Raw genomic sequence first — 20,749 nt, 5'->3', positions numbered from 1 at the left:
CTTGTAACCCCCTATTTTAGATCCTGTGTTGCTACCATCAATCCACTGGAGAAGCTTCATTTTGTGTTTTTTAAGCAGACCTAACTGAAGGGAAGAAAATGTAATCTTACTTTGTTCAATACTGACTAGGATCAACATGCTTAAAATTTTACCAGTTACAAAATTAATTTTTGTTATTGAAAGAAATCAACTTTATGAACATGCTTTGTTTCTAGAGGAATGTTGGCTTGTTTTGTTAATTATATATGTTTCCTATGAAAGTTATTAAACATCTTTGACCTTTGTAACGTATGAGAGTTTAGATATACTGTCCTCTTCTCTCATTTTCTATTTTGTTTTAAACAAAATAGTTGCTATAACCTGGAAAATGCGTGATAACGAATGATGTAACTCTGAACTATCACTGTGATGAAAGGCATACTTTTCCATCACATGCCCTCCCCCATATGAGTAGAGCCCTGCCTGGATACCAAATTTATATCCACAGATGCAGATATCTATGGCAGCCATCCCTGGTCGTGAGTGTGTCCAGGAGCATGCGAGCCGCTTGCACACACTAGCGTGACCAGTGACAGCTGCTAATGAGCCTGGTGCCTGCCCCAGTGGGCAGGGCTGGCCAGTACAGCCATGCTGATGGAGCTGCCCAGGCAGGGCACTGGTTCCTGGAAGTGGATGTCAAACATGCTGCAACCTTTGCTGCTGCCGTTCCTGATAGAACCCTGCAGCTCTGTGGATATCTGCTTTATATCCACAGATACGATATAAATTTTGTATCCGTGCAGGGCTCTACATATGAGGAACATGTAATGTGGATATAATGCAAGAAATGTAATATAGGTCATAACAGGCCAAATTCTGAATCATTTGCAAGAGATGTACGGTGGTACAGAATTTTGACAATACACTAAAGTCATGGAGGAGGTTTCAGAGCTGTCAAAGTGGTATTTTATGACCAGATATACCTTTATTATTAAAATAACCAGGATTTATCACTTGAAAATATATCCAAAATAAAAGAAAGACAGATTTTTTTAAAAATAAACTAATTAAAACTGAGACAAGGTGGGTAAGGTAATATTATTTTTTCAAACCAACTTCTGTGGGTGAAAGAGGCAAGTTTCATCTCAAAACAAAGGTCTTCTTCAGGTCAGTATTAATTCAAACTGACATTCAGCTGCACTGTCATTATATTCAGACCAAAAGGAAGTGTACCACTTAGCTGTTGTTAACAGTAATACATCTGGCAACCATACTGTCTATTGTAATGGATTGTGATTTTCTCTTTCTCAAAGCTTAGGCTGGAGTGGCAGTAGTTTTGTATGTTTTAAGAGAAGGGTGTCTCTTGTAAGCTTTATAAGTTGTGTTTGATGTATTTGACTCTGAAACTGTTTCTTGCTACACAGGGAGAGGTTCAAAAAGTAGACGACAGCATTTACAGTGCTTGTGGATGCATGCAGTACATCTGTGGTAATTTTTTTTTCTTTTTAACCTTATTAATTTTTGTTTTACTAAACAAAAGCACACAAGTAATGCAGCAATGGGCCAACACTGGCCTGCTAAAGTGACTTTATATCTACAGTGTATAATGTCTCAATGTTAATTCTAAAGATAGACATTTAATTGGTGAAAGGCTACACTTTTGTGATTTGCAGACTAAATATATGTAGCATTAGATTAGCACAGTGTTAAATATTAGAGAAATGCAGAAAATATGAAGACTTACTTCAGCCCCAGGCCAGGAATATAATTGACATTATGTAGTGGTACATTTTATAGCTTTTCAAGGGTTGTTTTTTTTAAGCGGTGTTATGTTGCAGGGTTTCTTTTCCTTCCAAATACTAGGAAAGTCCCCATCCCATCCAGTTTAACAATTAAATTCCAAATCAAGTGTAAAACATGGACACAAATCTTTCATGTATGTGCTGATACTGAGCTACCAGCCCCAAATATGGGATTGATGAGTGGGAAAAATCTACCCCCTACCCCCCTGTCTTGGGGCAGAGGGACTTGGGGGAGAAATGTTTGGTTAGACTGCCGGCAGAATACATTATTCCCAGAAGGGAGATTAAGGGGGGAGAGCCCATGCCTGAGAAATGCCCCCTCACCCATCTCCATGGGTTAGGAGGGACATAATTGGTTGGACCAGAAAAAGGAATGTATTGCTCCTGGAAGAGAGGGGGAAGGTGGGGAGCACATGCCCCAAAATGCCAGACCTGGGCGCCAGATTGTTGTATCCCATTGGTTAGCCAGGAGGGAAGAGTGAGAGCTGATTGGCTCCTGTGCCCCTCCCTAAAATAATTTAAACTTTTCCTTAGCCTTCAGGAGCCCCCTTGGCTCTTCAGCTGCTCTGCCCTTCCTCCCCGTCATGTAGATAGGGAGCTGTGTTTCCAGGCTGCTACGGGTGTGACTGATCGCCTGGCTATGGGATATGGGAGGAATTTTTTTCCTGATGAGCCAAAGTGGCAGAGATCTGGTGTGTTTTTTGCCTTCCTCAAAGCATTATGGACCTGCAGTTGGGATGCAGAAGAATGGCATTTGGAAGTCTGATATTAAAGGATAATATAGGAATTTTCAGTTTGTTTCAGCTTGCAGCTAGTATCCAGTATGGATAAAAGCTAAAAGGGCTACGTCCCAGAGGCAAATGAGACCTGGGATTTTTGCTGGTGGACCTTGTGCCTGTAAGAAGGGGAGGCCTGAAATCTTTGCAGACCAAGGTCCCTGTGTTGGTACTCTGCTCAGTTTGTAAGGTAGGAGGTGAGGATGAGAGGAGGTAGACTGAAGGGTCTACCCTGGGTTCTTGGTTATCTGGTGGGAGCCCTGTAATCTTGCACTGGACCCAGCTAAATGGCTGATGTGTGAGATGGATGGGTGTATACTACCCCTATCCAGCTGTAAGTCAATACAGTTGTAGGCTGTTGCTTAAAATCCATCCCAGTAACTTTTTCTTTTCCCTGTATGTCCTGAGCAGTGCCCCACATGCTTGGGAAGAGCACATTGCCTCCTGCCTAGGAAGCTCTCCCACAACTAAATACACCTCTACCCTGATATAACGCGACCTGATATAACACAAATTCAGATATAATGCTGTAAAGCGGTGCTCGGTGGGGGGGGGGGGGAGGGGAGGGGAGGCATGGCTGCACGCTCAGGTGGATCAAAGCAAGTCTGATATAACGCGGTTTCACCTATAACGCGGTAAGATTTTTTGGCTCCCGAGGACAGTGTTATATCGGGGTAGAGGTGTATACACATCTGAATGTGGCATATTTAAAGTGCAGAGGGTAAATTCAGCACTGATTTTTGTCTCCATAGAACTCTATCAAAGTAAGTGGGATTGCACTGGATGTAAAGGAACATAGAATTTGTCCCCAGGATGGGAAGTCAAGGGTCTTGCTTTGAACGATGCCTGCTTGCAGCAGTAAACTTCAAAATTGTCACAAAGTGCTGGATCTTGTCCTAGTTGTTTGAATGAGATTCTGATAATTTGCTTAATTGAAAACATTATCCTAATGACCCACTTCTTCTTTTTATCATTATTATTATTATTATCAGAAAAGGATGATGTATGTGTATTCCAAGAAGTAACTGTGCTGAATCCTGGACAATCTATGATTCAGTATTTGGATGAAAATCTTTGTTACACAGTACAGTGTTTACAAGAAAAAGATCACAGCACAGGATATCATGCCATGGATTTTACAGTTGTGAACTGTTCCCAACAATGTGATGCTGTGAGTGTTTTTAAATGCCATTCTGATGTAACTTGTGAACAAAAATGTCCTAATTACAGATTATGACAATTGAATAGAGGAAGCTTAACAATACATCTATCCAGCAAATGGAATAATAAGAACTTGGCTTAACGGCAGTACCCTTGTGTTTGTTGGGTGGTGGCCTATGACAAATATTGCTTTAGTGAGGTTTTTTTTATTTAAGTTTTATAAACACATTTTTCATTTTGACGTTCAGAAGTTGCCAGGAACAAAGAGAGTTTTTTTCAAATTGCAAGTCTGTTATTTAAAAATAATAGTTGCATGGCAAAAAGCTATAAGCAGCAGGTAAGAAATCTGTGCATATTTTAGCAGGCTGTGTGTGAAGACAGCACAAGAAACTAGAGAAGTAGTAACTTTGATACAGTATTCGCCACTTGGGTTCCAGTTCAGTGGGAATATTTACATTCAATTCAAGTCTTCACTCCAAAGTATATGACAAACAAGACAGATAAGAAATTTCATTGCCTACTGTACAGCACACAGCAGATATACTTTGCCTGCTCTAGTGTTCAGGAAATTGAAGAGTAAATGAAAGTGCAGGCCTGAGCAAAAATATAGAATAATATTGGGGAATCTGGCTAACAGTTAGGCTGCAAATGGCTTGCAAGTTGTAAGTAGAAATGGACCTGAACTGCAAAATTTCAGAAATGGATATTGATCTCTATCCGCTTTCTGAAAGTTCATGGAGCATTCAGATCTGGGGTTTTGGTTAGGGGTCTTCTCTTAGGGCTTATCTACATGGTGCTGCAGTCTGGACTATGGGGCTGTGATTTGCAGAGCCCTCTAAACTGCCCCATGTAGACTGCTGACATGAACTAAAAGGTCAGGGACTACATTAAAGTGAACTCTGTACCTTTTAGTCCATGCCAGTAGGGTCTACATGGGGCACTTAGAGTGCTCTACAAATCACACCCTGTGGTCTGGACCATGGTGCTGCATAGACAGCCCTTAGTTGTGAAGTATTTAACCTTTAAAATGTAGACACTAGCTTATTTCTGCTAAAGAATTTTAAACCATTCCTCTGACTACATTTTCTCATATTTGAACATTACGTCATATGGGACATAAGACAGACTTTTCCAGTGCACTCTGCAAGGCGCTATTCTTGAAGCCCACTCAGAAACTTCAGCTTATATAGGAAGGAAACTGTTGCCCAATTATTTAGTGATACTTCTCTAGTAAAGCATATGTGTATCCTATGGTGTACATATAGATAGCCAGTTTGCTTCTTGTGGAAATTATAGATGTTGAGCTATTGTAATTGCCAATAAAAAGTCAACAATTAATACTGCCACGATATGAAGAACTTTTAAAGTTTGAGTCTTAGGCCTTGTCTACACTACTGCGGTAAGTCAACCTAAGTTACGCTGCTCCAGCTACATGAATAAAGTAGCTGATGTCGACGTAGCTTAGGTCAACTTCCTGTGGTGTCTAGACTGCGCTGCGTCAATGGGATATGCTTTCCCATCAACTTACCTTAATCCTCATTCCGGTGGAGTACCGGAGTTGATCGGAGAGCACTCTGCGGTCAATTTAGTGACTAAATCAACCTCCACTGCATCGATCGCAGCAGCGTCAATCCCCGGTAAATGCAGACATGGCCTTAGCTATCTTAGAAACAAAGGGTAAGATTCTCACCCCATTCCAGCCCCTTTAGGCCAGATAAAGGGGCTGGAAAAGTGTAAAAGGGTCCTAAAAAGCCAAGTATCCAGTTAGGAAGAATTCCCTTGTAAAGCTGCCTTCCAGGGACCCCTTCGTAAGCCTGGGTGTGTAGCGGGTGTGCCAGGAGGCAGGCTAGGAGCAAGAGGAGTGTGTCGAGTGCAGGGCCACAGCACATAGGACTGTGGAGATTTTGGGCAGTTCTGAAAACCATAGAATGTCCCTTGGAGGAAGCCGTAACTGAAACTGGCCTCCAGGACTGCATAAATTATGCTGGGGTCTCAGAGCAGCTCAGGATTGGAAGGATGCAAAGGTGGCTTAATACCACCTTAATCCACCTTCTCAATGGGCTGTGAGTTCTGTGCTACTCCTCTTGGAACAGAGGATATTCTCGATGAAGAGATGTCCGCTTTGGGTTCACTTTTCTTGCTGTTTTGACAACCCCCCCAGGGCACATTGTAAAGCTTATTGAGTTGCTTAGGCTTTTCCTTGAGGGAGGTTGCTTGAGTGGGTTGAATTTCTTTTGTAGGAAGTGGAAGAAGATGATTTTTGTAAATATTAACATTTTCTAAGTTTGATGCTTTTGAATTATTATTCGCACTTCCAGAGGCTTCAGTGGTCACATATTGCACAAATTTAAGTAAAAATGACAATATGCCATGGGGACACTTTCCCTTTTCCTTGTGGGATGGGATTCCTATCCCATGGTGTCACTTCTTTACTCTTTTAATAAATGACACATTTTCTTTTAGATTTGATTCCCAGCTTTCTTTCTTAGCCACTTGTCTTCATTCTTGCAATCTTATGTTGTAAATGTGTATCATAAAAAGTAAATATATCTCACCAAAATAGATCTCCTGTATTGTTTGTTCATTTTGGTATGTCATGTTTTAATGGTCAAAATGGACTTCATTCATTTAACTAAGAATATAGAAAGATTTGAAAAAAGAAAAGGAGTACTTGTGGCACCTTAGAGACTAACCAATTTATTTGAGCATAAGCTTTCGTGAGCTACAGCTCACTTCATCGGATGCATACTGTGGAAACTGCATAAGACATTATATACACAGAGACCATGAAACAATACCTCCTCCCACCCCACTCTCCTGCTGGTAATAGCTTATCTAAAGTGATCACTCTCCTTACAATGTGTATGATAATCAAGGTGGGCCATTTCCAGTACAAATCCAGGTTTTCTCACCCCCGCCCCCTTTTTTTTTTCCCCAAAAACCACACACACAAACTCACTCTCCTGCTGGTAATAGCTTATCCAAAGTGACCACTCTCCTTACAATGTGTATGAAAATTCTCACCCCTAACCCCCATACACACACAAACTCACTCTCCTGCTGGTAATAGTTCATCCAAAGTGACCACTCTCCCTACAGTGTGTATGATAATCAAGGTGGGCCATTTCCAGTACAAATCCAGGTTTTCTCACCCCCGCTCCCTTTTTTTTTTTCCAAAAACCACACACACAAACTCACTCTCCTGCTGGTAATAGCTTATCCAAAGTGACCACTCTCCTTACAATGTGTATGAAAATTCTCACCCCTCACCCCCATACACACACAAACTCACTCTCCTGCTGGTAATAGTTCATCCAAAGTGACCACTCTCCCTACAATGTGCATGATAATCAAGGTGGGCCATTTCCAGCACAAATCCAGGTTTTCTCCCCCCCCTCCCCCCCCACAAACTCACTCTCCTGCTGGTAATAGCTCATCCAAACTGATCACTCTCCTTACAATGTGTATGATAATCAAGGTGGGCCATTTCCAGCATAAATCCAAGTTTAACCAGAACATCTGGGGTGGGGGGGGGAGTAGAAAAAAACAAGGGGAAATAGGCTACCTTGCATAATGACTTAGCCACTCCCAGTCTCTATTTAAGCCTAAATTAATAGTATCCAATTTGCAAATGAATTCCAATTCAGTAGTTTCTCGCTGGAGTCTGGATTTGAAGTTTTTTTGTTTTAAGATAGCGACCTTCATGTCTGTAATTGCGTGACCAGAGAGATTGAAGAGTTCTCCGACTGGTTTATGAATGTTATAATTCTTGACATCTGATTTGTGTCCATTTATTCTTTTACGTAGCAGGAGAGTGAGTTTGTGTGTGTATGGGGGTAGGGAGTGAGAAAACCTGGATTTGTGCTGGAAATGGCCCACCTTGATTATCATACACATTGTAAGGAGAGTGGTCACTTTGGATGGGCTATTACCAGCAGAAGAGTGGGGTGGGAGGAGGTATTGTTTCATGGTCTCTGTGTATATAATGTCTTCTGCAGTTTCCACAGTATGCATCCGATGAAGTGAGCTGTAGCTCATGAAAGCTTCTGCTCAAATAAATTGGTTAGTCTCTAAGGTGCCACAAGTACTCCTTTTCTTTTTGCGAATACAGACTAACACGGCTGTTACTCAGAAAGATTTGAGGAACAGGCAAAGACCATATGGTTTATCAGAAAATAAAGTTCTAAGTTTATGTAACCTCTCAGAAATAGAGATGGGCCTAAATCAAAACACCAGATCATATCCCTGCCTAACATTTCGGAGAATTTGGATGTCGATACACATCCAAACTTTGTGACTTGGGACCGTCTCTATTGAGAGAGAACACAGACAAGGAAACCCCCACACTCACTTACAATTAGTGACCTATGTGTTAAAAAAAAAGGTTCATTTCATTTTTTTTTCTTTTTAACAGCATCAAATATACATTCCTTCTCCCAGTCATCATGTTTGTTGTGGAACCTGCCAAAATGTGTCTTGTGCTTTCTATACTGAAAATGGAACACTATCTGTGCATGAAGTAAGTGCCTCTGGACGCTGGAGGAAATAACAGTATCAGTAGCACATATGACTTTATTCAAGTATCTAACTGACATCTTCTGGCTGGTTCTTGTATTATCATTTCTCACATTCCTACTTTTGGTCTGTCAGTAGGGACAGTTGTGGTGTTCAATATAGCTATATCCACATGGCTGGCTGTCTTCAGCCAGCAAATATAGGGGAGCAGAGAAGTTGAACTAAACACCTGGGGCTAAATCCATAAATTGCCTAAATTGGCAGATAGGCATATAAGTCCAACATTTAAGCTTCAGTGAGCCCTCAGAATCCCTGCTTGCCTGCTGCCTAATGCTGTAGGCACCTAAGTTCCCTAGGCACCTGACATTTTCCAGTAAAGTCCCCTAGGTGCCTAAGTTATCACCACTGTGCATGCACCTACGCCCTGCCACTGCTGAACAGCTTGACAATATAGCTCGTGGCTAAGCCCTGGTGAGATTCTCAAACGAGGCTTTCCCCCCTCTTGTCTGTGGGGCCCGATCAAGTAGGCATTCTGAGAATGCAAAGATTCCTTTGGCCAGAGAAACAAAAAGTGAGAGTGACTCTGAAGCCTAGTGGTTTGGCCACTTCTCTGGGATGTGGGAGCCCTAAGTTCAGATGCCTCCTCCCATGAATCTTTAGTGTTTTATACAAAGTGGAACAATTTGAACAGGAGATCGTGCAAGCCGCGCCACCAAGAATGCCCAGTTGCTTGGTGGCTAGGGCACATACCTCCGATATAGAAGACTCAAAATTCAAGTTCTGCTCTGCAGCAGGGGATTGCAAATAGGTCTCCCACATCCATGCAAGTGCCCTAATCACTGGGCTATTGGCTATCATGGGGTCATTCTCTTTGGTTTTTCATGAGAAAAGGCTGACCTGGCCTAGTCACTTAATTCCAGGAGAGGGTTCACAGCTGTGAATCCCAGGTTTAGATAGGTGCCTCCCTCAAACCTGGACTTAGGCACTTGACTACACTGGGTGGCAGTGTGCCTAAAAGTTAGCATTGCAAAGCCCAAGTGCCTTTGTGGAGCTAGCCGTTGGCACCCAATTTTCAGGAGTGCAGAGCACCCACAACGTCAGCTGAAGTCAATGGGAATTGTGGGTGCTCAGCACACCTGAAAATCAGGCTCCCTAAGAGACACTGGACATATTATTGATGTCAGGGAAGCTCTTGTTCAAACACTTAAGCAAACTTGCCAACTTGAGATGTAAAGAGAGGATTGGGTCAATGGCTACTATTATGGTTTTTGGTAGAGGCTCAGAACACAAAACAGTGGCTGCCTTCCAGTGATTGGTGTTAGTGATTCCTGTACTATATACTTTTTGGAGAGGTTGTAAAGCATTTTGGGGTCACAGGTGTGATATAAATGAAAGATTTAATAATATTAAGAAGATTAATATTCATATGTTCCTACAGCTCATCCTTCATGGTCACCTGCAGGATATCAGGAAGGGATTTCACCTTTTCCCAGTGTATTCTGGGTTTGGGTTTTTTGTTTTGTTTTTGTTTTTAGTCTCCTTCCTCTGAAGCATCAGAAATGGTTGGAGATGGGACACTGGACAGGGGGGCCAATGCTCTGAAATGGCACTGAACAGTCTGTCTCTCACATGCTTAGCTGGCTGGTTCATGCTCACATGCTCAAGGTCGAACTGATGGCCATATGTGGGATTGGGATGGAATTTTCCCACAGGTCAGATAGTCAGTGACCTTGAGGTATTTTCATTTTCCTCTGCGGTTTGGAGTGTGAATCACTTACTGGGATTATCTATGTATATCTGGCATAATCAATTCCCTGCTATTGGAGGAGCCTCAGGCACTGAAGCATCTTGGTCCCTCCTATTCTCTTCCTGTGGACCATAATGCGTTGATCTAATTTTGGTGGCTGGGTTTAATGTGCAGGTGCTAGGTGATTTTGGTGGCCTGTGATCTACAGGTCATCAGCATAGACAATCTGGTGATTCCTTCTGGCCTTAAACTCTATGACTCTTACTGATTCTGAGTCATAATTCAGTTTCCACTCTGATTCACAGGGAAGTAAGTTGCACCAGCCCTTTTTCTGGTGCAGGCTCTTTTCCTTCCGGCTGGTGCATTGGCGAGGAATAGAGTGCAGGGTCTGTCCACTATCTTAGTGGCTACATGTGGAAATAACACCTTTATAACTAAGCAATATTCTAGTGTCAGTGCCGCTGTAACTTGCTGTCTGTTCTGGTATTTTTTTTTGTATTTGTAGGAGGGAAGCACCTGGGCCTCCAATTGCACCCAATATGAGTGTGCAAAGACTGCTGTAGGTGCTATGATACTGGGATCTAGTGTTGTCTGCCCCCCTTTTAATGAGACTGAATGCACAAAGGTTTGTACTTTGTGATTTTAAATCGTAATAACTAATCTTTTGTTTTGGAGCTTGGCATTCATTTCAGAACCATTATGGGTCTGACAACCATATTATACTTTCCACAGAATGATTAATCTAAAAAAAATTTGGTAAGTAACAACTTTAAAATGAGCAATTAATGTTCTTATGTACTATTCTTCTGTTTGTTTTTAGGGTTATATCATACATCCCAAACAATGTGCACTTTTAAAATTTTGTTTGATTGGTATTAAGCTGCACTCTTATAGGGTTCTTACTCCCTTTCCTTTTGTCTGAGCAGAGAGTTCTGAATAGGACCTATAATTCACAGAGTTTATAAACACATAAATGAAATAAGCTGTTTCATGCCACTTAGCAAGTTTGCAGATAAATGTGCAGCAGCAGAGTTTCAAAATGCCATAAATTGAACAGAGATTAGAAACACTTCAAGAGGCTTGCTGACTTTGTGCTCTGCGTGAAACAAATAGCTCTGGTTCATGAAGATTACAAATTACTTAGTGTACCTACCTAAAAATTAACATATATAAACCAAATAACTATAGTTCAAAGATACTTCACACACACACACACACACTTTTTTGTTGTTGTTTAGGGAATATAGGTTTCTAGCTTTTATCCTAATTAATTATTCTGTTTTTTGTACATTCTAGTTCTTGCACTTGTGGCTGTTCAAGCAATGCTCCTAAAAATACATTGCAGTATCTGTCCTGAGTACTGATTTCAAATTCTGCACAAGATCTATAAATGTGTTACATGCTATTTAGAAAGGGCACAGAGCTACTCTCCTGTCTATCCCAAATAAAGCACCTTATCATAAAGTAACGTTGACACCGTTAAAAACATTTTCTTATTTCCGGAGCTTTTTCATCACATTCTGTTAGGGTCTTTATTTAATAATAATGGCCAAGATTTTCCAGAATGTGTTCCTAAAATTATCCTTCTGAATCAGTTCAACCTGATTTTCAGAAGTGCTCAGCACTGATTTCAAGTGAGAGTTGAGGTTGGTCAGCAGTTTTGAAAATCAGGTTAGGTTAATTTAGGAGCTAATATGGATTTCGGAAGGTAACCTGAAGTGCTCGTTTTTGAAAAATTGATCAACATATTCAGTGATTTCTCTTTAACAATATAGAAAACCAATACTGTAAGTTAAAAAAAATATTTTGTACGGTATTAGTACAAGACTGCTATCCCATCCACTCTCCTGCTTTATCTGCAATTTTTGTAAATGTATTAAAAGTGGACAGTTTAGCTCTTATTTATGCCAGTTCCACATGAGAGAGATCCTTTCTTTTTTTAATTTAAAGAGGAATATCTCCTCTTTTTGATATGTTTTCTGCATTTCCGCTTCAGTCCTGCCTACAATACATTTGAGAAGAAAACCATAAGAAAAGTTAATTATAAAATGTGAAAGGAAAACCAAAAAACTAGAATGAGGGGATGAATTAGAGCTCTGAAAATATATTACATGAGGCAAAATTATAGGTATTCAGTAGTAAATAGCTATCTAATTGGAATCTTCACTGTGCTCATTTCTGTGGTACATGAGCAATGTAAATTCTTTTGAATCTTGAACAAAATTACATTTTACTCATATATGGAATTTTTTAACTATCCAAGTAACTCCCAATGTTAATTGAGCCATCAGTGGGAGAATGGATGGTAATGTCTGAAGATGACTGCTCTCTTGAGTTAAAAGAGACCAGCTCAGATATGCTCAATCATAATGGCAAGTTCATTTTCAAATATTATATTTCAAAACAGCTTGGAGATTTTGACCCAGAGCCTTTGCTGATGTGAATTTTTGTAACTTCATTGACATCGGTGATAGTGCACCAATTTACACCAACTGAAGATTTGGCCCATTATGTTCTAAATGTAATTGGATACAGCAGGGCATTGCATTGGGCACAGTCTTTTTTGATATATTTCCCCTTTCTTTTCCTAGAATGGAGGCACTGTGCAGACTTATAATGATGGCTGCTGCAAGACGTGTAAGTGAAGAAAGCTACTGCAATACATGCTAGTTTGGCTTTGGTTTTGGAGAGCAGTGTTTTTTTAACTCAGTTGCTGGGACATAAGGAAGGAAAAAGCATGCAGTCCCCAAATCAAACAAAATTGTTATAGTTCTTTAACAACTGTTTATTGAAAAGCCTTGCTTCATATGGCTGCTGATATGGTGATATTTAACCTTATCCTTCTGGAGTATAACCAAATCTCTCCAAAGACAGCCTGAGGAAGATGAAAAGTGATCCCAATTTAAATAATGAAAAGATTGGTTTGTTGTTAAGATTACTCCAAAACTATACATATACATATTTATAGTGTTCTCTATAAAAGCTCAGAACAAATTTTCTAAAATTGATACCTATTTTGATCATATTGAAACAAATTGTATAATTATGGGTTTATTCTGTTTTGTTCTTTTATGTTTTCTAGGGTCAGAGTGCTGGAATACAATATTTTTTAAATTGAAAAGTTAACTCTTTCCATCTTGGGAAATGCATTTAAATCCAAAATATGAAAAAATTGTAGGGTGTAGAGCAAATTATTATTGATGGTGATAAAAGGCACAAATCTAAACCAAATGAACACTTGTGCTATGTAGCTATATATTCACATTCTATGAATGTGCATGTTTAAAACATACAGGTTCTTAATTATGGTGTAGTTATGTGACAGATTCTGATTTCTTTTTACTCCAGTGTAAAAACAGACTGAGAACAGAATCTGGTCCTGTGTAGTTCTGAAGAACAAAAAGCTTTGTTATTTAGACTGTGATTTCTAAACTACATAAAATAAAACCCTTGATTCTGTATAAATAGCGAATAAAAGTAAAAAATAGAGCTGCTTGGAAAACACCATTTTTTTTCTTCAGAATTAAAATTTTGGGGCATAAAATGCCTTTGAAATCCTGAATTTCATTTTTTAAAATGAGCTGTAATCAATAATATCGCATAAGAACACACAAGTATAGTTTCATATTGCACTGTGTCATATTTGTGACGGTCAAAAGTACAATATGTAGCTGCATATGTATACCTGTATCTCTCTTAAAAGAGCGGCTGCATAAAGGCATATATTTATTCATAGTTATCAAATAAAATTATATTTAGCATACAAGGCCCTGAAAATCAATTTTTAGGAATGTGGATGGAATGTTGTTCCTTCATATACACAGCAAAGAAGCCAGAAATGATTGTAGCTTAATCTAGTACTTTTTTCAGACTGAAAAACAATAATAATATTAATAAAAAAAAACCTGCACAAGGATTATGCTAGCGTCTTTCAAAGGGATTATTCCTTTACTGGTTGGAGTAAAGTTGCAAAATATTTCACTGAAGCCATACAAGTTGGGTGGGTTTCATTTAGAGAATGAGACTAAAGTATTAATGGCTACAAATATTTTCTGCCTTTTGCAGTAATCAGGAAAGATTTAGCTTTCACAATATTCTGTGGCCTCAGGAAAGGCATTGTTATACTTCAGAAATATTTGCTGAGGTGGCTGCTAAGAACAAAAATACAATACATACAATTACATGCTATTTTATTTTTTATTTGTTTTTGTGTTTTCAAACTAAAAGCATGTGCCCTGGGGTAAAGCCATTAAAAAGACAAATTAAAAATAGAGCTTGCAACACCTGGGGGTTGTAATGGGAACAAGTAATCCTTTTGAAAAGAGCTTGATTAAGTGCATGCAAAGTGAGTTCATATACTTAATTCTTACCTTGCCATAGTCATGAAATACCCATTGCAAAAATGTGGTATGCCTGGAAACACTGTTGAAGTTTTCTCTTAACCAGGAAAGTACTATGTGTAGGGTGTTATCAGTGAGATTTTCAGCAACTGCAGAATTTCTAAATTTGGAAGGCAAACAGAGAAGTTCATTACTTTTTTACCAAAAGAAAAATCGTAATTGGCAGTGTAAGAATTAATGAAATGTCATTTGTGTAAAAATGTTTTTATTTTACAAGAAACTTATATTCCTAATAATTCTGCCAGGTTCTGGATTGGGTGTATTACCCTTTGCCATTAGCCCTGTAGTCTCTACTGATAGTATAAATTGTGAACCAGGTATTATTATTTTTAATAATGTATTTTCTTTTTTATATAACATAATTTTTTTTACGTAACATAATCGTTTGTAGGGATATATTTATACATGACTATCAATGTAATATAACCAATTCCATACTGGTATTAGGCCTGATCCTGAGAGGTACTGATCCCCTGGAATCTTCCATAGAGCAGAGATCCTCTGTAGGATCCTATTACTCAGTGCTCAGGATTAAGCCTATTAACGGCTGGAATGTGCTGTCAGTAGTAGATCAAAATGCACTATGTAACTTTTAGTGTGCAGTAGCACAGTTCACATGGCTACTTAGTGCACAATGAGTGACGCACTGTAGATTTACACCGCTTGCTTGCTGCACACTAAATCACTGTTTAGACAAGTCCTTGCACAGCAATTTTGGTAAGAGAGTACAGTGTTTAGTATACCAACCAACATGATCTTGATTCTGCATAGTATTTGTCAGAGGATAGCATGGCATCTGTCCCCTGAAGCCAGAAGAGTCGTGCTTTACTCCTGACGTACATACAAGATCCCCACTGGTCCGGTAGCTACTCCACGTGTGTCACTGGATTGCTCAGAGCTTGCTGATCTTACAAAACATATGTTCTTCCTTTCCTGTGGAGCAGGAATGGGATTGTGCTGAAAGTGAAGAGGGACTTTGTTGGTTAGTCCCACTTAATTTAGATGCTGAAGATGAAAAATGATTATGTGGCAACACAGTTATACAGTGACTTCTGATTTGGTTGTGAGATCGGTGTAGTAAAAGTATATTGTATAATAGATACAGCTAGCACAACTTGTCTTGTGTCCTGTGGTATGGGGGTTTTGTGTAACCTTTGCATTTGTTTCAGTATCATGGTTTTAGTTGTTTTGTGTCACAAGTATCCTTCTTAATATTTGGATAGCTTCATTATCCAAAGGCTAGAAGAAAAATCCACAAAAATACATAACCGCAAAAAATGTAATATTTTCATAAACCTCTATGCACATTTGCTATCCTGAGTACTACTAGCTCCAGCTACGGGAGTAGTTTTTAGTACAAAATACCCCACATACGTAGAGGAGATGTGCATATCTCCTACTAAGATTTCCCAAAGCCCTGTCAAATCTCTCCCATAATCAGTAAACCTGGACCCTAGTCTGTGTGCTGCATATTTAAAGCTGGTTTATCTTCTAATGATGGCCAGTTCCAGAAGTGTTCTAAGGAGCAAGAGCAAGGATATAATTATTTAAAATATGTCTTTTAAATAAATATAATTAACACTAATTTCAAGTTAGTGTCTGTTATTTTCATAAGTTCAGCCTTAGCATTGATAGTGTTTGAAAAACAGCATTTTGCCCTTTTCTATTCACTGGGTTTGTCTTTGCTATGTGGGTTCAATCTTCAAAAGCTTTACAACATAACTATTAAATCACTCTAACATTTCAACAGTTGTAGCCTCTTTATATGTTCTATGACTATGCTGATTAATGTCTTCATATATGATAATTAGAAAGTATGGTATTTTTTTCCAGGTAATGTTTATTAATATATTCCTGGTTTGTCACTGCCTAATGATTTAGATATGGAAATAATATTTTACCATATTATTAATTTAAAATGTAACAATTCATTTTAAAGAATGAATAAACAGAGCACAATGTATATTTAATGAATAAACATTTTCTATATGTTATCAGGTAGAAAGGAAGAAAGGATTTGCCAGAAAGTGACGGTCAGAACAACCATAAGAAAAAGTGACTGTATAAGTCAGAGGCCTGTAAGTATAGAAAACTGCTGCCTTTGTGTTTCATAATGAGCATGAGTCATACTAATAAAACAAGTATGAAAAAGGATTGCAGACATCAATATACAACAAAAAAATGCTGTTATCATCTCATCAAGCAGACCTCTCACCCTGGAAATGTTATTCTACTCATAAGTGTGGGTAAAAATTAATTACTTTTGCCCATACATGGTCAGAAGTGCTGACCCCTTCTACCTGGAATAACATCTGACTTCAAATGAAAAGTACACAGTATAATTGCGTATCACTGACAAAGTCACTGACCTCTCCATCATGAAATAACATCCCTAAAGAGGAGTTACACAAAAAAGGGAGTATAAATGCTTCCACTTATAAATGATCATAGAATATCAGGGTTGGAAGGGACCTCAGGAGGTCATCTAGTCCAACCCCCTGCTCAATGATGGAAACATATTCCTCCTTAAAGAGCTCTCTGACATAAATGTTCTTCTCTCTTCCACGTGACAAGTCTCTCTATATCATACATTGATGATAGCCTTTATGGAGATCATTTAATAAGACATCATACCTCTCTGCTTTGGTGAGGTCTCGGGTATAAAACCTGTTACGTGCATGTGTGAATGTGTCAATAATATAGTGGAAAAAGGAGAACCAGTTGACATAATTTATTTAGCCTTCCAAAAGGCCTTTAACAAGGTCCTAGACAAGAGGCTATTAAAAAAACCAAATAGTTGTGGGGTGAAAAGCAAAGTATTATTATGGATCAAAAGTTGGCTAGTACGTAGAATGCAAAGAGTAGGTTTAAGTGGTCCATTTTCATTATTGCAAAAGGTTAACAGCAGGTGTCCCACACTTCCATACTACGTCCTGTGGTGTTTAATATATTTATTAATGATCTGGAAAGGACTGTGAATAAGGGCGTAGCAAAGTTTGCAGCTGACAGTTATTTACGTTAGTCAGGGTCAGAGAAGACTGAGAATTTCAGAGAGATCTACACAAATTATGTAAATGGACAACATGATGGCAAATGAAATTTAATGTAGGCAAATATAAAAGTAATGCACACTGAGAGGAAAAATTTAAGCTACTCTTATAAGGTTCTAAATTAACTGTATCAATCCAAAATAGCTCATTGAAAACCTTTGCTCAATGCACAGCTGCAATCAAAAAAAGCTAACAAGGTATTAGGATGCATAAGGAATGGGAGGGAGAATAATCCCCCAAAATATGTCTTTAAATCAGTGATGTGGCCTATCCTGGAATACTGTGTACAGTATAGATCACCCCATCTCAAAAATTGTATTGCAAAACTAGAGGTGGTTCAGAGAACAGGGACAAGAATATTCAAGGTCATGGAAAAACTTGCAGATGAAGAGAGATTGAAAAGAATGGGATTGTGTACATTAGGAAGAAGACAAATAAGACAGACATGATAGACGTATATACATTAATGAATGGCGTAGAGATGATGGATTGGGAGCAACTGTTCTCCCTGTCTCATATTACAAGAACTAGGGGACTATCAATGAAGTGAAAAAGTAGGATATTCACAATCAATAAAAGAAATACTTTTTCATACAATGTGTAATTAAGCTGTGGAACTCATTGCCACAAGAAGTTGTTGAGACCAAGAACTTAACAAGATTCAAAAAGGGATTAGACATTTATATGCATATCAAGAAGATACAGAGTTATCATTCAAAACCTAATCTTTGGAAGGGATATTAAAGCTTGTGCTGGAATAAATTGCCTATGGAGGTTGTGGAATATCCATCACTGGAGATTTTTAAGAGTAGGTTAGGCAAACACCTATCAGGAATGGTCTAGATAATACTTAGTCCTGCCATGAGTGCAGAGGACTGGACTAGATGACCTCTCGAGGTTCCTTCCAGTCCTGTGATTCTATGATTTAGGGCTTAAGCCAATCTCTAACTATTCAAGCTCGGGATGAAACCTATGTGCGGGCAATTGTGGAACAAATTGCCTACTGCAAAGTTCTAATGCCATCCTCTGAAGTATCTGGTTCTGTCAACTGTCAGAGACAGGATACTGGACTGGATGGACTACTACTCTGAATCACTATGGCAATTTGTATGTAACGTATCTATGGATGTTATTTCATGATTCTGTGTATTCTACAACTGTGTATCAGCATTCTAATCTGCCCCAGCACAATAGCAGATCAGAAAACTCTTTATATGCTGTAAGTATTGGATGAAATCCAGGTCCCATTGAAGTTGGTAAAGTCAGGATACCACTCATGGTAATAGAGACCTTGTCTACACTTGCAATGGTTATAGGTTATGTGTAACTACGTGCTGCAGTGAAAAGTAGGCTGTGTCCTCACTGTGATGTGTAGTTATGTGCGGCAGTGAAAGGTTCTGCCGGGGGAAGACAGCGGGGAAAGTCTCCAGCAGCTGGGAGGCAGTGGGACACATATGGGAGGCACTGCTTGGGTGTGTAGAGAGCCATGTTGGGTATACACCCTAAGGCTCTAGCGTGTCTTTACTTGGTTAGGAAGTGTTTCATGGTCTACAATGCTATTTATACCTGTGCCAGGGGAGTGTGCAGTGTATGTACTATGTATGCTGCCATAAGTGTAGTCATAGCCAAAGTTCAAGTCCCAAACAAACAATACAAAAAATGGCAATTTGATTCTGTGGCACAAGTACTTTTATGCAACCTCACTACCCCATCCACCCACCTTGTTTCTTGCTCACCTAACCTCTGCTCTCATACTTTCAGATATATCTATCAGAGTGATAGTGTGGCTAAGGACAGTTCTCTAGCTGCCAGCCATATTGAAAGAGGAAGGAGAAAGCTATCACACTAGTGTGCTTCCGCTCTTGATCCCGCAGAGGGATACTTAAGATTGACTTTTCCACAGGTTGCTTAGATTAATCCACCAACAGTAAAGGACACAGCTTTAGCTGCACAGTTTAAGAGTTATAAATATATTCATCTATTTTAGGAGTTTAGTGATGGCAGGACAAGTTTTTGAGCTTAAACAGTTTCTCAATCAGGTTTAAATTCTCAGAACTAGAGAAGGGAGAAGAAAATCTGAAGATTCTCTTCTTAGGTTATAGGAAACTCTGTGTGGGGTAGGGTTTTGCTCTCACAGGAATAATATCCCTCTTTAAGGGCCTGCTATCCAGAGCCCAATGGAATCTTTCCGTTGACTTCAGTGGGCTTTGGATCAGGCCTTGATTGATGATTACCATGTAGATCCACCTGGATATAACTTAAGTCATCTCTTATATATTATCTCTGTATCTGTCTCATTACCTTCAAAAGCCTAGATGCTCTTCCACAACAGTGCTAGGCCAGGAACAGGGAGTGGATTGCTTGGAGAAGAACGTAGTATAAAGTAAAAGTTAGTGGTAAACAGCTTTACAATAAAGCACCACATTTTGTTCAGGCTCAGCCAACATATGTGGTCACGAGTACAAAACAATTCCACATTTAGAAGCTGACTTCATTTAAAAAAGAAAAGGCAAGAACAAAGAGGCTCACCTCAACTTAGAATTGACATAACCATTTAACATAGTTTTGTATGTGATAACTTTCAAATGATTTTTAATAGGGAAAATAATTATTACGTATCAGAATCCTTTACAAAATCCTGGATATTTTTAGGTGTAAAAACAGATTCTGATTGCAGTTAATTTTAAAATGTTTTGTTTCATCTTGTTAATGAAATTGATAATTTCTCTTTCTCTGTCACTAATAGATAAATGTGGCTTCCTGTGAAGGGAAATGCCCCTCAGCTACAATTTTTAATGTCAATATCAATAGCCATTTAAGATTCTGTAAATGTTGTCGTGAAAATGGAGTACAGAACCTGACTGTGCCACTATACTGCTCAGGAAATGGCACTGAAGTGATGTACATCATCCAAGAGCCTATAGACTGTTCATGCCAATGGAATTGAACATCTGATGGATTCCTTGTATCTGATTTCACAGTGAGAATTGAAGTTGGCTTCCTATCATTGAATTATATTTTTTTGGCATTGGACAGACTGAATAAATACTATATAGAAAAATATATTTTATCCGTAATGTTTCAGACAGCTTGGTTTCTTAGCAAATTTAGTAGAAATTGCATAGAAATATTACAGCAAAAACATTTTCAGACATTGGCAAATATACATATATAATTTCTTTTATATCAGATTATTAATTTGACAATTATTTACTTCTCTCCAATATGCTGCTGAAAACTAATTTGATTTTTAAAATTTAAACTTGATTGAATTGGGCCATCTGTATCCAAAAGTTAATTTTTGTGAAAACTTTTGCTT

At 38.8% G+C, this 20,749-nt stretch overlaps 1 protein-coding gene across 1 annotated transcript in view; it reads left to right on the top strand.

The window, feature by feature from the left end:
- OTOGL (otogelin like) overlaps positions 1–20,377 on the top strand; it is a 132,654-nt gene extending 112,277 nt beyond the window's left edge. The window contains exons 51-57 of the mRNA XM_077838230.1: positions 1,404–1,467; positions 3,550–3,728; positions 8,133–8,237; positions 10,486–10,605; positions 12,572–12,621; positions 16,383–16,458; positions 20,177–20,377. Of these exons, the coding sequence (XP_077694356.1) occupies positions 1,404–1,467; positions 3,550–3,728; positions 8,133–8,237; positions 10,486–10,605; positions 12,572–12,621; positions 16,383–16,458; positions 20,177–20,377 (795 nt within the window). The remainder of the gene's footprint in view (positions 1–1,403; positions 1,468–3,549; positions 3,729–8,132; positions 8,238–10,485; positions 10,606–12,571; positions 12,622–16,382; positions 16,459–20,176) is intronic.
- The last annotated feature ends 372 nt before the right edge of the window (positions 20,378–20,749 follow it).

This window comes from Eretmochelys imbricata, chromosome 1 (genome assembly GCF_965152235.1).
Source record: "Eretmochelys imbricata isolate rEreImb1 chromosome 1, rEreImb1.hap1, whole genome shotgun sequence".
In the NCBI taxonomy this organism is placed as follows: domain Eukaryota; kingdom Metazoa; phylum Chordata; order Testudines; family Cheloniidae; genus Eretmochelys; species Eretmochelys imbricata.
The sequence above is the reverse complement of the archived record's forward strand: the minus strand, read 5'-3'. Positions and strand labels throughout refer to the sequence as shown.